General features: G+C 31.6%; 1 protein-coding gene across 12 annotated transcripts in view; it reads left to right on the forward strand.

Moving 5' to 3' along the window:
* LOC129906890 (protein Fe65 homolog) overlaps nt 1-17,621 on the forward strand; it is a 359,219-nt gene that overhangs the window by 189,167 nt on the left and 152,431 nt on the right. For all 12 annotated transcript variants that reach the window (XR_008770866.1, XM_055982875.1, XM_055982874.1 and 9 more), the window contains one exon: nt 812-939. Coding sequence is in view for 11 of the 12 variants with exons in the window: in XM_055982875.1 (XP_055838850.1) it covers nt 812-939 (128 nt within the window). In the remaining variant the exon portion in view is untranslated. The remainder of the gene's footprint in view (nt 1-811; nt 940-17,621) is intronic.

Below are 17,621 nucleotides of genomic sequence, written 5' to 3' on the forward strand. Positions count from 1 at the left end.
ATTATGAATTGTAAATTAAATTTTTGTTTCTGTATACCTATTTGTGGTTTAGAATAACAACCAAACGTAGAACAAATGGTAAGGGAGGCTCAAGTATCTGAGTATAGAGCTTCCTTTAAATCTCTAAGACTAACGAACAAGTTTTAGTTAATTTTGTACATTATCTATGATGAAAACACATAACTAATAAGATTAACTTGGAGGGTTGCCCCCTGAGCCCCCCTTCAATACGCCATTATTGTTCGTTTAAAAGAAGAAAACTTGTTTTGTTTCTCACTTTTTACTAGTACAATTTGAACTTCGCTGTTAGATTCCTTCTACAATAACGATATAACGTTTAAGAGCTCATTTAACAGATATTTAAAAGTGACATAATTGATTTTTTAAGAATTGGCGGTTGCTCCCGACATTTTATCATCCCAACAAATTGACTTTTATGATAAGGAAATTCATTCAAACACATTCCATGAAAAAAAATTTTGTCCCGCAAAAGTTATGGGAAGCTTGGTAAGTTATGGGAAGAAGTTCTTGTAATTTCTTTTTGGAAAAATAACACTTCGGCCTAATCGGTTTTAGACAAATCTAAGTAATTGGAAAATCTCATATTTGTATAAAATTAATAGCAGAATAAAACGAAAATAAATACATGTAGGTTTTCAAAGTTGTTTATGCTGCTGCTCATATAACCAGGTATGTTTTTATCACCAACTTAATTTAAATAGGACATGTCTCTCTGTTTCCTCCACATGTTTTTACAAATTTGTATACACAGAACAATGTTTTTCTTAGACTAATCTTGAGTATTTTACAGGGTAAGAACATGTACATGGATTTGGAAGATGGATCACTAAAACTTGTTGAAACGGACACATTAACTGTACTCAATTCACAACCTATTCACACGATACGTGTATGGGGCGTAGGACGTGACAATGGCAGGTTGGTTTTTTTGTTTATAATTATGATTACCTCTCTTACTCAATCATAAATCTATTCCATGCTCGTTTTCCTGACATTTTTGTGACAATAAGAGAAAGGTTGGTAGATTTTTCGTTTTAACTATAACAACTACACGGTGCAACACTGAAAATACACCCGAAAAATTATATAGTGTAGGCAGTTCGTATGGTCGAATAATGCATACAAATATTTTTGTTATAATTTTGGAACCCTCCATTTTTTTTTATTTACAAAAAAACATTTTTACAGACCCTACGATGTAATCTATCAATATCTCAGTCATTTTTTTTTAAATTCTCAATATCTATATATATGTTTTTGGAAAGGGGGTTATAACTATGTATTGAATATACATTTTAAATATACATACAATGCTTATTTGTGAATAAAAATAAAAATGTATGTTTTAAAATTTTTTTGCATAAACGTGTTAAAAGCGTTTTTTGAAAAAGTCTAAAAAAAATGATTTTCTTTACCAAGCTAAATCTCTAACATTATAACAATTAAAAATCTGAAAAATGTTTACATGATAGCTACACTTATAAAGTTTAAGTCTGTAAAGTTTTAAATTTTTTGAACAAATGGTTTGGCTGGAATTTAAGATTGATCGAACGAGGTCCAAGAAATCCAATGTTATTCCCATAAGAAACATCAACGGCTTGGCGGCACGAGTTAGAATTAAGTTAGAGACTTGAAACTTGGGGAATATTTTTTTTAGTTTATTTCCAATCATATAAGATCTGAGGAGCATACAAATTATAAATATTTTAAAATAACGAGCACCCTATTGTGCAACTTGCAATTCACATCATGATATGTCATATTTTCTAGTTACGAAAAAGTAGCATAGATTCTGCAGTTTGGGTCAAATTCAACAAAACAATACACCAATTTGTGCCTTAACATATATTCTTGCAGAATATAACCTAAGTTTATTTTTTTTGTTTATTTTATTGTGCAATAAAAAATGAGCAAAGTTGGAAAAATTGAGGAAAAGATCACTTTTTCAAGATTTATGGGATAAAATATACACTTAATATGTTTAAACAATAGACTTATATACATCATTTAAAAGGTCTGAAAATCTTGTTCCCAAAAACATATAACATATTAAATTGACTCAGATATTGATAGATTACCTCGTAAGGTCTGTAAAAATGGTTTTTTGCAAAAAAAATAATGGAGGGTTCCAAAAACATAACAAAAATATTTTCATGCATTATTCGACCATATAAACAGCCTACATTATGTTACGTATCGGGTGTATTAATTTTTTTTTATTTTGTAGCACAGTGTTATTATTCTGAATATTTTGAAGTTTTTTTTTCAATTAATTTATTATAAGTTTCTTTTGTTTATAATTTCTCGAATTTCAGTTGCCTAAACATTTTATTAAAATTTTCGAAAAAAGGTATCTTTCTCCGTGATTTATAATTTTTATGTAGGGGAAGTGGGCGCTAGACGCCCCTTTAGTGTTTGACTGTATTAAAAACCAATATAGTACAGGTAAAATACATAAAATCAAGAAATAAAAAAAAATTGTTACACTCATGAAACTTGGCAAAAAGTTTGCTTTTGGGATAAGAACCAAGGACAAAAAAGTCTATAAAAAAAGTTGGATGGAAGGGTGTTTTTTCGCGGACAAGAGGGAGAAGGTCAAAAATATACTGAAAAAATTTTTTTGTCGAATATCATCATATAACACATATTTTTGATGCTGAATCTAATGACATAAAAATAAAGAAAAGTTATTGACGATTAAAAAGAAGGGTGCTTGTTTTTTTACTTCAACAGGTAAAATATAACCGAAACCCATGTGAAAAACATGCTACACTGACAAAATTCGGGATGAAGGTTTAAGATAAAGCAGGGACAAAGGATTCGTAAAGTTTTTAAAAATATTTTTGGTGAAAGGGTGTTTTTTTTTTTTGGTTGAGTTGTGTGTGAGAAAGGTATCATAACAGCTGACTTATATTTTATTAATTTTTAAACTAGGTGAAAAAGTTTTGTTTGGTTAAGAATTAAGAATCTATAAATTGTACAAAATTATCTTGAGTGAAAGGGTGTTTTTTTTAAAGATATGATGAAATTCGGAGCTAGTACCACAAAAACTGGGAAAAAATTGTTACACCAATAAAAATTGGTACAAATATTTGATTTATAACAGAAACCAAGAATCAAAGTAGTCTATAAAAATATTTTGGGTTAAAGGGTGTTTTTTTTTTTTTTTGGAAATAGGGAAAATCTGCGGTAAGTCCGATAAAATCAATGGTATAAAAGTTACTCTTACGAAAATTATTAAAAATGTTGTCTTTTCCATAGGAACTACGAATAAAGTAAAACTATAAATTTTTTTTCATCTGAAACTTAACTAAGTTAAAATAGGGATGACTCCCCAATAGAATGAAATTTACCTTACTTTTCTAGTAAATTTATAGCTTATGATTAACTTTACAGTAAATCATTTTTTTGTATGAGTTTCTAATAGAAATTACTAGAAAGTAAGGTAGGTACATATTTTTTTAACTTACCTATTATAAGGCTGAAAATACTGATTTTTAAAGCAAATTAAACTTCCCTATGGAAGGTATATAATTTAGTTACAGATGGATCAAATAAAGTCAATTTCTTTTTTATTGGTGACATTTTTCCAAATAAAATTGTATGCATTTATCTTACAAAAATTAATTAAAATAAAAAAGGTGATATTTTTAATTATTGAAAAACATAACTGGGTAACACGTACACGGTTAAAAATTCTGGAGTATTTTTTAATACATCTCTTGTATTAAAGCAATTTTCAATACAAAAAATATTACATATTAATATGTACTTCTAAAATATTAAAATTATTTTTAATCTTTTTTGTATTAAATTTCAATATTTAAGTACTAAGTTTATTTTTTGTAATACAAAAATTATTAGAAAATAACCTCCGTTTAATTCTAATCTTGTATTGAATTTTAATACCACTGTATTAGATTTTAATATTTTTGTATTACATTTTAACATAACTGTATTAAAATGTAATACAAATTTATTAAAAACTAATATAAAAAGTATTAAATTGTAATACAAGAATATTAATTTTTAATCAAACGACGCCAGCCACAGTACACGTGTCAGGTCTGCCTTTAATTTTTATATATTTCAATCACAGTTAACAGGATATTTTTTTGTTTTAATTTATAAAATGTCATTTGAAAAATTATAAATTAAAAATTAACAAGTTTTCTTCGTGTTTCTTCGCGGAAAATGGTGAATAATTGTTAAAAAATGAGTGTGTGTGCGTTGTTTTTCGGTTTTTGTGCGTTTTTCGTTGGTAATTTAAACAATTAAGAATGACGGTAGCTGACATTGGTCGCCAAATAGTCATGTTTTGACAATTTGGCGACCAATGTTTTATGTGAACTGTGGACGCCAGCAGCCATTAAAAAAAAGAAAAAATCCATTGTTTGAGGTACCTTCTCCAAAAAAAAAAAAATTAAATCAAAAACTGTAAATTTGTACTAATTTGAAGGCGCTTTGTGTTTTTTCGAAGCAAAATGCATACATTTTACATGCCACAGTTTGTGAAACAGATAAAATAATATCACCATTATTATAAATTATTTATGATTAATATTAACTTTCAGTGATGAAGTTAGGAAAAGAATATATTTTATTAACTTTAAATACATTTGGTATTGAATTGAAATATTTTTGTATTGACTTTTAATAAAATTCTTATTAGAAATTAATATAAAAAGATTAAATTTTAATATGCAATACATGAAATTTAATACATTTGGTATTAAATTCTAATATAAATTGTATTATGTTTTAATACAACAATATTAAATTTTAATACATTTTGTATTAACTAAAAAATTTTTATATTTGTCATGTATTAAATTTTAATACATTTCTGGTGTAGACCTATATGTAACCCAAAAAATATTAAATAATACTCCAGAATTTTTAACCGTGTACTTAATGTACTTAAGAACGTATGACCCTGTTATGTTTTTCAATAAATACATAAATAAATAACCTAGTTTATTATGATTTTTGTAAGATACAAACATACAATTTTATTAAGGAAATATCATCAATAAAAATGAAATTGACTTTATTTGATCCAATTGTTTGCTTATTCTTTATGAATTAATTAATGATGTTAATGCATACGCGTACCATTCTACAGCCTATTACCTACGCAGCTGAAGCGAAACGAAATTTTTTATACAAAATTTCGTTAACGAAATCTTAAACGAAAAATTTCATTTTGCTTTTCGTTTTACAGTACGCATCTCTAGCGAAAAATTGGAGAGTTTTCACTCATTTGTCACTTATTTTTTACTGTCCTGTGTATTTTTCTTGATCCAAGAGCAGTGTTGACGGTTTTTTCACTTTTAATTCAATTATTTCTTACTTTAAAAATTATTTGCCGTTGATTTTTCTTGATTTTAAATTAATTTTGCATGTTTTTATTTTGACTTTGACAGAATACTCAATGATACTTTTTCGTTAGCATTTTCGTTGTCGACTTTGGAGACTTGAAAATTTTTCGTTTCGCTTCAGCTGCGTACTAGGCTTTACACAAGATGAAAATTTGCCATCTGAAATTAGGAGATAACAACGCACATGAGAACATTATAAGTAATGAAAAAAATTCACTTTCAAAAGAAAAAACAAAACATATTTGTACGTGTTATTTTTTACTTGCGATATAGGTACTATAGGGCAAGTTTAGGATTCGTAAAAAAAATCGAACTCGAGATAACAATTTTACATGACATTACGATGATGGAGAATGGCAAAAAAGTGGGTCTGGCAATTCTGTCTGTCTGTCTGTCTGTCTGTCTCTATCTGGAGCTGCAGCGAGTGAAGTGATTTTCTTCAAACTTGGTAGTTAGCAGTTTTTGGTGATTCCCTAGAGGGGAAATTGAAATTTTTCTTTTATGACCAAAACTAACGGTACCTGCCATATAACGGAAATAGAAAAGTTAATTTTTTTCAAAAACGACTCTAACGATTTTGATTAAAATTTTTGTGTGTAGTACTACACATAAGGGCCAACTTTTCAAATAAAAAAAATATTTTTTGTACCGTTATTAACGGTACCTGTCATAGAACGGTTTTTTTCGTTTCTGAATATCTCGTACAACATTAACCCGATTTAAATGAAAATTTTTGTACAAAAGTGTGTAAGGAAAGATAATATTAAAATTTTAGAAAATTTTCAAAAAACGCATTTTTGGTTTTTTAAAAAATATTTCAAAATTTTTTTTTGAAAAATCAATTTTTTGAAAACGGATCAATGAAAAATTTTGAAATTTAGTTTTTATGTGTAAATCAATTATTTCTTCACAATGGCATACCAACTTTTTTTTTGAAAAATGTTAAAAAATTTTTATATACAAAAAATTATTTTTTTAAAAAACGGCTCCTACAATTTTCGAAATTTTTTTCTAAAAATACCTTTTTATACGAGAAATAAAATGGCATATTTTTTTTTTTATTTTAAGATAATTTAAAACGGAGTTTAATTAACTATAAAAACAGATTTAATTTTTTTATACTACTTATGAAATTTCTTCAAAATATCAAATTTTAAATTTCTTGAATAAAAAGCTTTAACATTATAGTTACTTTAAGCATAAGAGCAAGTACGTGCGACCCCAGTCGTGCAATTTATTTATGTAATTATTCCGCAAGACCAACCTAAAAGCTTTGACAAAAAAACAAAACATCCAAAAGAAATGGAAAACCAATGGCGCACTTTTCAATGACAGCATTAAGAGTTTTTTCTATGTATCGAGGGCACTGATCTCTAATGGGGGAAATTCCTAGAATTCGGTATTATTATTACTTTAGTGTAAGAACAAATACATTACTGTTAAAAAAAGAGCCAAGTTCTCCTATGTTGAAATTATGCTGACAGAAAAAGTTCTGAAACGTAAAAGTGTACCAAGTTCTAAAGCTTGGCTTTAAATTTGTATAAATAGAATTTTGATTGTTTTCTTGGTAATTTTTCAAATAGCTTTAAAAATCTGTAATTTTAAGAAAAATTGTCGAGAGAACAATCAAAATTCTTCTTCTCCATTTCGACGATAGTCATGATCAGAGATACCCAAAGGAGATGGGAAACTTTCGTACGTTTTACCCCCCAAAACCCATTTGTTTATTTCGTGTTGTTGTAATCTCTTTTGTATTCGTGAATAAATGTGAAAAACACACATAGTGTAGCCACGGTGTTTTTACGCACACCTAAGCAAAAATCTACGATTTTTCACGTATACTTAGCCAAAAATGTATATTTTTTCACGCATACTTATCCAAAAATGTCTAAAGCAGCTTGTAGGCAAACCCGTATGACGTCAGAAGTTTCTCATCTCTTTTGGGTATCTCTGGTCATGATCTCGGATGGGGTCACAACTCACAACTCTCCCACTCTACTGCTTCACACTACGGCTCTGCATATGGGGTTCGCCGGGTAGACCTCAGGAAACGTCGGCAGGCTTCTCGATTTTGAATTGTTCCATGTCTAAGGCCAACTGAACAACTGAATGCAGTTGTCGTTGCATTTGTCTTCTCCATGAGTTCTTAGGCCTGCCTCGCGATTGCGTTGGAACGTCGCACAGTGGATCGTAACTGTGAAAAAGTGGTCATGGGGCTGTAACTTCTGATCTAATGAACGGATTTTAAAACGGTTTTCGCTATATTGCTTCTTGAAATTCACAGAATTGAATTCAGTAAAAAAAATTACATAAATTTTTTAGTTCTTTAATTTTTTTTTACCTAAATATCAGTTAGCATACAAAAATTACCAAATCCTTATTTTACTACGCAGAAAATTATTAATTTACATTGTTGTCTCATTAATTAATTAAAAAAAAGCGTTTACTTTGTTTAAAAGTCTTTTGAAATACTGATAACTTGCAAAAAAATCTTATGAATAAAAAATAGATTAAAAATGAATGAAATTGTATTATGTGCCTATTTTTTAAAGCAATTTTTTAAACATAAAAACTGGATTAGTAGTAATCTAACCTACATAAGTTTAAATTTTTCAAACAACCGAAAAAAATACATTTTATTTAATGAAACGAGAAATAATTAAAATATCAATTTTTTTGTAAGGCAAATTTTAGTTCGAAACCACCAATTTGTTTTTTTCTTATTTTAAGCTTACTTAGTACGCTGCTAAAGCGAAACGAAAATGTTTCTAAGTCTACAAAGTCAATAGCGAAAGTCAAAATTAAATACAGTCAATAAATTAAAACTAGAAAATAATTTTGAAGAAAAAAACTTGAAATAAAAATTCAAAAGGTGCAAATTTTTTTTGGACCAAGAAATTTGACTTGAACAAATCGCACTGGTTAACTCAAAATTATATAAAGGAACTTGATACAAAAATTATTTTTTCATAATTTTGAAAAGTTTGTAAATAAACAGTTTTTCGCTGATTCAGCGAGAATTTTTTTTTTTTGAGTTACTACAGTCTTTTGTAATATACTAGTCAGAAATAATAGTGAAAAATTATTGAAAACTCTCCAAGTATTCAAGTACAGGTAAGAATGTCATTTGCCAAGCTGTTGTGCTCTGAAACGAAAAGCATAACAAAATTTTTCTTTCTGCTGTTTTTGTATAAAAATTTTCGTTTCGCTTCAGCAGGATACTGGACTTTATAAATTGAAATTTAATATTTTTTTTTTAAATTAAACTTAAGTTGGATTGCTACTTTATAATCAAGTTTTTGTTAAAAAATACATATGTATGTTTATAATATTTCATATGTTCGTTATGATCTGAAAATGCTTTACTCCTAACAAAAAACTTAAAAATTAATTGTTTTTACTCATTCTTTCTTTAATTTTATATCAATCTGATTTACATTTTGTTACATTCTTGCTTTTAACTACCCCATGCCACTTTTAGTTAGCCAAATAACACCAAGCCTCCCCCTTGCAGATTAGAAAAAATACTACCTTAAGGGTTAAATTTACAAAGATGGTGCTCCAAAAAACGGGGTCGGATTCGGTCGGATCCAAAAGCTTAAAAATATTACACACAAAATATTGAGCTTTCATTCTAGACTACTTAGAAAGCTTAGACTACTTGAAAGCATTTTTTTAAAAGCCTTTTCAAAGTTAAGTGAAGTTTTTAAAAAGGGTTATAGAAAAACGGGTTTTAGAATTATTTAGAATTTTTTTTTAGTAATTTTTTTCTTAAAAATATATTTTAGATATCATTATCTTATGGAAAAAATTTACTTCGAGAAGGTATCTTAAAAAATGAGCTAGATATAAGAGTATGAAAATTACTAACACAACCATCATTTTTTTTCTTGTGAAATAGTCCCCACTTGACCTTCTGTATTTTGGGAACCAAAACATTTTGATAAAAAAAAACTTGTGGATTATGACAGAAGGGATAATTTATCTATACAATTCAAAAAAAATTTCGTACAATAAACTAAAAAAAAAAAATCACCCCATGACCGGAATTTTGTACTAGTCGATCCACTGTGCGTCGTAGCGATCGCCTTTTGAACTGGGTTCTCAGGGTTTCTTCTTTGTACATGACAGTACCAGCTTAAACGGTCATGCTGTATTTTATCCAAGACGGTGTTTTTGACATTACTCACTTCATCAGATTTTCTTGCTTCTGATTCGATCAAGATATTCTGTCTTTTTTGCGCTTATCCTGTACCCACTTCCCTCCAAAACATCCACCCATACATCAAGTGCTCGTTGAAAGAATGTTGGATCTTCACTTATGATGCCTCCATCATCAGCAAAGAATAACTGATTCACTTTCGGATCCGTCACTCTTCCTTCAAGCAGAAAGTCAAGAACTGTGATAAAGAACAAAGGACTCAGGACGCTTCCCTGGTGCACACCGACTTTGATTGGGAACTCTTCGGTGACTCCTGCGGGGCATTTTACCTTAGTTTTTACTTCCTCGTACATGTCCTTGATCATCCGCACGTAGCGGAACCCCTCGCTGTCTCAGGGACACCCCTATCAGATCTCGAGGTTGTCTATCGAATGCCTTTTCGAAATCAACCAGCACAGTATGCAAATCTCTTGAGAAATCACGGTGTTTTTCCATTCGGATTCTTAAACTCTGTATGGCATCTGTGGTTGATTTACCCGAGACAAACCCGCACTAGTCATCAGACAGACGTATTATTTTTCGCAGTCGGCCGTCCAAAATCCGCTCAACGATCTTCATGGTGTTTGACATTAGCTTAATCGATCGGTAGTTATCGCATTTTCGTGTGTCCCTCTTTCCTTTGTAGATTGGGAGAAGTTAACTTTCTCTACACTGATTTGGCATTTGGTCACCGCTAATGAGTTTGGAGATGAGAATCGTGAGCCATTTACACCCAATGTCTCCCATCTTCTTCCAGAACTCAGAGGGTATTTCGTCGGGACCAATCGCTTTTCCTTTCTTGGAGTTTTTCACTACCACGCTAACTTCTTCGACTGTAAGGTCGGGTACTTCTTCTAAATTATGTTCGGCTGTTGGAAAATATATCCTGGGAAATTGCTCATTTAGGAGTTCGTCACAATACTGTCGCCACCTGTGAAGAATTTTGTCGTCATTCACAAGTAGTAGGCCTTGAGCATTGTTAAAGAACTTTGGTGAGCGAATTTCCTGAGCATCCCTTCTCCTTTGAGCGGCAATTTTAAAGATGGCTGCACCCTTGTTCAGCTTAGCAAGTCGCAGTTCCTGGAGAGCCTGGTTTGCATCAGCAGCTGGATCAGATATTTCACCAAGCTCGCGATACATGCTTTCCGTACTCTCTGCTTTATGCTGGGCGCATTTCATCTTTGCTTCCTTCTTGTAGCGCTAGTTGTCCACTTCGAGTCGTGTTTTTTCATCTCTATTACGAGAGGGGCATTTGGACCAAGCTTGGAAAGCGGTCTTTTTCCTTGATATCACTGCTTTGACTTCATCGCTCCATCACCATGTTTCTTTTTACCGTTGGTAGTTTCCTTTAGTTGTTCCTAGCGGGGACCTCGCCTTCACCAAGGAAGTTCTTTGCAGAGAGTCCCACATATTTTGTACTCTGCACTTTTCGTTTTGTAATCTGCTGATGGTCTCGCACAGATAATTTCTCATAACAGAGATGAATGCATCGCCTTTTTCTTTGTCCAGGTTGTACCACTTAATTCCCCCGATAGCCTCTCTTTGTTTGTTTGCCGCCTTCGTCTCCATAAAAAATTCTGTCAGTAGGAGACGATCTGGGCGATCGCTTGTCCTAATATTACTTTGCAGTCTTTCACTAGCGGCTTCATAAAACTAGATACAAGATGGTAGTCGATCTGTGTTTCATTTCCACCGCTGATATAAGTGATAAGGTGCTGGCTTTGTTTAATGAACATGGTATTTAACACTATAAGACCATGTGACCTGCACATGCTTAGAATTTCTTCACCAGGAGGGTTCCTAGCTTCCAAGAAGCCTTTTCGCAAGGATGACACCGATTCCATTCCTACCTTGCTCCGTCCCGTAGTAGAGCATCTTGTTCTCTTTTGTCTTGACGTCCAAGAAACTTGCTCTGTTTCCAGTGTTTCCCCACTTGGTTTCTTGGACGCACAAGATGTCCACTCGCCTTCTCTTCATCATCTCTTCTAGTTCACAGCTTCGGCCGTTCATACTTCCTACGTTCCAACTCGTGACTCTCAATTTTCTCCTAACCTCGTGCATTACGGAATACGTATTGCTCTGACCCGACTATTTCTAATCGGTCCAGGATCAGTACTGTGTGTAGCAGCGGTACTGCCTGGCGGGGTAGTGCTGTTCGTGATACTTCCATAATGCTCGAAATATTGATGAAAATTTCGCGAAACGTTTTTTGCAAATTGTCGACACTGGCATGCTCCCGTTTTTGTAATGTGATCGTCTTTTACTACGCCGGTGATCTCCAGTCGCCTAACCCAAGGAATTGCATGCACGCTTAGGCCTCAGTTATAGCTATAAGTAAAATTCATCAGTAAAAATTGAAACATCAGGAATCTGAAATCTTTTACTAATAAGCGTTTATAGCAATCAGTAAATTTACGTCATTAAATTAAATGTTTATTTGACATTCGCGTCTCAAGCAATTTTTTTTACTGTTGATTTCATCAGTAATTTTTTAAATGATGGCACCGGAACAGTAAAAAAATGGAACGCCATCAGTAAAACGAAATGGAATTTTTTTTGGCAGTCAGCTGTTCAGTAAAATGAGATTTCATCAGTAAAATTTATAAAATGAATTTGTTTATAAAATTTAACACAAAATGCATTGATTATTTAAAAAAAAATTAGTGGAAATATGTTTTCAATTTATTTCATCAAAATTTTCCACAAAATATAAGATTAAAGTATTCAAAATAGCAAAACAAAGTTTTTACTGATGGATTTTACTGATAGCTATAACTAGGCCCTTAATGGAAAGCTGTTAGATGTTGGTGTGTGTCACTATTTATACAAATTTAGAGCGAAGCTTTAGAACTTGGTACACTTTTACATTTCAGTACTTTTTGTGTCAGCATAATTTCAACATAGAACTGTAGAACTTAAAATCTCTGTAATTGATGAAAATTCAGAGAAAATGGGCGGTTACCACGCCCCTTGTCAAATTTTAAATTTTTTCTTTTGTATAAACTACCAGGTCAACCATTCTACTAAATTTCAAGATTCTGCGATAGTTAGAAGTGCTCTATAATATTTGATGAAAATTCAGCGGAAATAGGCAGTTGCCCCTGGCTACAATTCTCAGATATATTTTTTTTCCTTTTTATAAACTTCCAGCTCTACTATTTTATCAAATGCTTCTCATCAGCTGATTGGGGTAGTAGGCGATGCTTCCGACAAGTTTCTTTGCAGATTGCAGCCGATTGCAGCAGATACTTGTCCAACGTGATGATGTTTGCTTCCTCGTAGAGTAGCTCCTTGCTGTAGTATACCTTTGTCACTGTCGATCGAAGTAAACTCCGGTGCAGATCCTTAGGATTTTCCTCTAAAAAATTTGAAGTTCCTTCATGGTGGTCTTGGAGATGGTATACCATAGATACCGGAAAGCTTTAGGCGATGACAGGTCGAAGAATCTGCTTGTAAGGGACTCTAATGATCAAACCTTGTCTTCTTATACCATGTGAAATTAATATATTGGTGCCGGAATACGTAGATGTGGCTGTAGCAAGGAAAATCGCTGTGGTACAAGTCGAGTCGACTTTTGCTTCAAGCTACAAGCGCAATGACTTTTGACGTTTCTAATGGTTGCTCAGTTAAAATAATTTTTTTTTCAACGCACTTGACATTTTAGTGCGCCACATATTCTGTTCATCTTTTCTACATTTTGAGCGATTTTATTTAATTTGATATCTTGTATTACGGCGTTATTTTCTTTGCTACAAGCGAATTTCTATTCTGTTCAACCAGTAAGTTTACTTTTTTCATGGAATTTTCAGCTTTTTGTAGACATTTCTAACTGGAAAGTTGACATATCAAATTAAATTTGTCGATTTTTCGTTTTATTATTTCGTCGCCCGAGAATTGTTTGGTCGTATACGCCAATTTTGGAATTTTGGGAAATCGCATTTTAAGGTTTGAGCTTCTAAAAAAAAAACTGGCCGATAGATTTTTTTCAATTTTTAGTAGAATATTTTGTGCGATATCTTCTTCATGTTTATGTTGTCAAAATTGTCACATCTAGTTTGGTTTTCAAATTATCGGGGTTTTTACCCAAAATCAGTTTGTCGTAAATGCCACCAAAATCAAAATTTTTTCCATCCCATACACGTACGACAAAGTAGGCGCACATTCCAATACCAAGACATAAATAAAAAAGTAAATTTTCAATTTTTACAGTTCGTTTTTATTTATTAATTAAACATTTAACAAATAGTTTCTTATTACATAGAAGTAGTAAAATAAATAGATTAAAAACAAAGAATAAAACAATAAATATGACCATAAACATGGAAAAAAAATTTTTTTTTAAATTTTAACAAAAAATAAAAGCCATTCTATGACTATGAAACATGAAAGAAACAACAAATAAAACAATAAAACCGTGAGCTTTTTTTTACTTCGTTCAAGACAGCGCACTTGAACGAAGTGCCCCGCCCGCGACCGACGGTCGACTTGTTGTTTTTTTGTGCTCGATACAAGATCAATAAGTGTACAGCAATAAAACAATAAAACAGCGACCTTTTTTTTCGCGAAGAACAATGGCGACTTAAAAAAATAATTTTCTACCAGCAGGTGTTTTTGCGAGCGGGTGCAATAACAAAACTCACAGCAACCCTTTTTCGCTTCGTTCACGACAGCGCGCGTGAACGAAGAGGCGCCACGGAGCGGCGCCCACGACTATAGTCGACTTGTTGATCTTACGTGATCGATACAAGAGCAATAAAACAATAACACAGCGATCTTTTTTCACTTCACTTCGTTGAAGACAGCGCGCGTGAACGAAGCTACAAGATCAATAAGTGTACAAAAATAAAACAATAAAACCGCAACCTTTTTTCACTTCTTTCAAGACAGCGCGCTTGAACGAAGTGGCGCCCGCGACCGACGGTCGACTTGTTGATCTTGTGTGTTCGATAGAAGATCAATAAGGGTACATATTTATGAGCCACACCCACTTCCATATTGTGTCAGTTCGGTACTTGCGACCGAGGATGAGGTCAAGATACTTGCGGCAGGAACAAACGACAAGAACCATTAATTAAACACAACATTTGAGATGTCTCTGAAATGCACTTTTTTCTTCCTTGCACCTCTAGGAATAAAGCAAAACCTCAAGTAGCGCAGAGCTTAATGCAGCCCATAGTTTTTAAAGTCGTTGTCCCTATAGCACATGAAGTCCTTATTTTCAATAAATACTTTTCTAGTAGGTATATTATATCTGTTTATATTCTATTTCGGATATATACCTGCATACATGTAAGAAAAAACAATTTTAAAATTTCGTTCGAAATTTTCTACCGTATCGGTTTTGTACGACGTACGACAAACCAATACTGAGGAAAAAAAAGCTGAAAAATACATAAAATTTTTGTCGTAAACGCCAAAAGTTGGCGCTTACGACAAACCAACGCTAATCCAATGCTTATTTTGTGGATATACGACAAAATGCACACTAATTATCTCAGTAACGGTAAACGATACGACAAATCTAAAACCTATTACTACATATCCAGTTTAAAAAAGTCCATTTTGGCGTTTACGACAAAACAACTCTCGGGCGACGAATAAAACATTTAGATTTGTTTATAAAGTAGACAATCTAGGTTTAGTTTTGTGCGTGGTGGATTTAAATATCATAAAAATTATTATTAATTGTGTTCCGCAACTATTAAAAAAGAGAAAAAAGAAGGTAAAGTGTATTTTCGTAGAAGATTAAGGGGTAATAACACCTTGTAAACAATGAAATCGAGCGTCATTTTCATCAGCGTATAAAACAAAGAAGAAATATTATTTTCTTTAGGTGTTTGTTTAGTTTAATTAAGTATATTAATAGGTAATAGAATAGGCTAATGTTAAATTTTTTAATGATGTGAAATTTTTTAAATGGCGGTGTAGTTCAGGATGGTAGTAAAATCCTGTGCTCCCATCGGGCGACCAACTAACTCCTACAGTTTTTAACCGATTGGGCTGAAATTTTGTGTGGAGCTTAAAAATACTATTCTCTAGTGAAGTACGTAGGATTTTTTTGAAATATTAAAATTTAGCGGTTTTATGGTCTTTTTTCAATGAATTTTGTTTTTGGAATGAAATAATATTTTCAAACTAATGTTATTTCTTTAAAAAATAATATTTCAAAAAAATCCTACGTACTTCACTAGAGAATAGTATTTTTAAGCTCCACACAATTTCAGCCCAATCGGTTAAAAACTGTAGGAGTTAGTTGGTCGCCCGAATGGAGCACAGGATTTTACTATCATCCTGAACTCTACCGCCGTTTAAAAAATTTCACATCATTAAAAAATTTAACACTAGCCTATTCTGTTACTTATTAATATACTTAATTAAACTAAACAAACACCAAAAGAAAATAATATTTCTTCTTTGTTTTATACGCTGATGAAAATGACCCTCGATTTCATGGTTTACAAGGTGTTATTACCCCTTAAACATGTTTTTTTTTTCTTTAATAGACTTTTGTTTGTTGTTTTTTTTTAATTGGCATTTAAAAGTGCGCGAGTGCATCTGTTTCGTTAGAAAAAGAATGTTGGCGAATAATAAACAGACTTAACTTTTGAAGAATTTAAACAATAAAAAGTTACTTTATGTATTTTCATAAAAAAAAAATCAATAAATTAAACTGGTTTACAAGGGTTTTGTTGCCGAAACAAAAATATACTTTTCTGAAGGTTTTCGGTGTGGATACAAGAGCTGATCAAAAATCATTTTTAGCAATGTTGAATATATAATGATATTTTGGCTTTATTTTATACCTAATAAGTTATTCTTCATTATTCAGTAGTTTTTTTTACCAAAATATATTTGAAGCTTGAAAATTGAGTTCGAAAACGACATATCGTCGCCCTAGTATTGGAGTGCCGTATACGCCAAATTGCATTTTTTGAACTAGGTATGCAGTCGTATGTTTTCGAAGGTGCTCTTTTCAAATCTGCTATCCGTTTTTTTCTATCTTTTTTCATTGCCGATATATTCACTATTGCTTTGACAAAAACAAGAAATTTTGGCATTTACGTCAAATTTTTCATGCAATGCAAGAAAATTTTGAGAATTGTTTTGACGTACGTTATGTTTTTTTCGTGTGTATGTGTATGTGTATGTCACGTTCGTGTATAAGAATAAAAGAAACTTCTGATTTTCATGGCGTATACGGCAAACTCATTTTGGACAAAAATTTAAATATTTTGAAAACTAAACGAATTGCAGATGTCCAATAACATGTATATAAAAGACACATTTTAATTAAATATCATACTAAAATATCAAAAAATACCAGCGGTTACTTCTTTCGCAATTATCTTCCGAACATTTAAATGCGATTTCCCAAAAATGTAAAAATGGCGTATACTATACTATACTAGGGCGACGATATGTGCCCATGATTATGAAAGTGGACTAAGTCACTTTTTGCATTGTTTGAAGAAAAACTTACATAATAATTCACGGTGTAACACTCAAAATATACGCGGGCGGAGACCTATCAGGTTTTGTAGAGCTAGTCGCACTGAATACGAAACGGTATTTGAAAATCCCCTAACACCCCCAAAATCTGGAGTTACGGGCAAAAAACGGTTTTTTGGACCTTCACCCATTGAAAAAATTCTAGCTTCGACAATTTTTTACCCATTTTCGATTTTTTTATAGTTTCTGATAGAAGATAAATATACCTTTTTAACAATGTATAAAACATGTAACTCGGTTAAACCACTTAGAATTTATAAGATGTCAAAGTTCAAAAATTCAATTTTTTTTGTCATTTGCCCAACTTCGGCATCAATTTAAAGTATATGTTTTCAAAACAACATGCTATTTAAAAAATATATTCTAAAACTATATCTATTTCCCAAGTGATCGATGTATTTTTTATGAAAATCACTTCAAAATTGGTTTAGAAAAAAAAATTTTTCGATTTCAACCCAGATACAGAAATTCGAACTTTTAGGTATAGAACAAAAATGTTGTTTCGGCAC

Source organism: Episyrphus balteatus, chromosome 1, assembly GCF_945859705.1.
Source record: "Episyrphus balteatus chromosome 1, idEpiBalt1.1, whole genome shotgun sequence".
Classification (NCBI taxonomy): Eukaryota; Metazoa; Arthropoda; class Insecta; order Diptera; family Syrphidae; genus Episyrphus; species Episyrphus balteatus.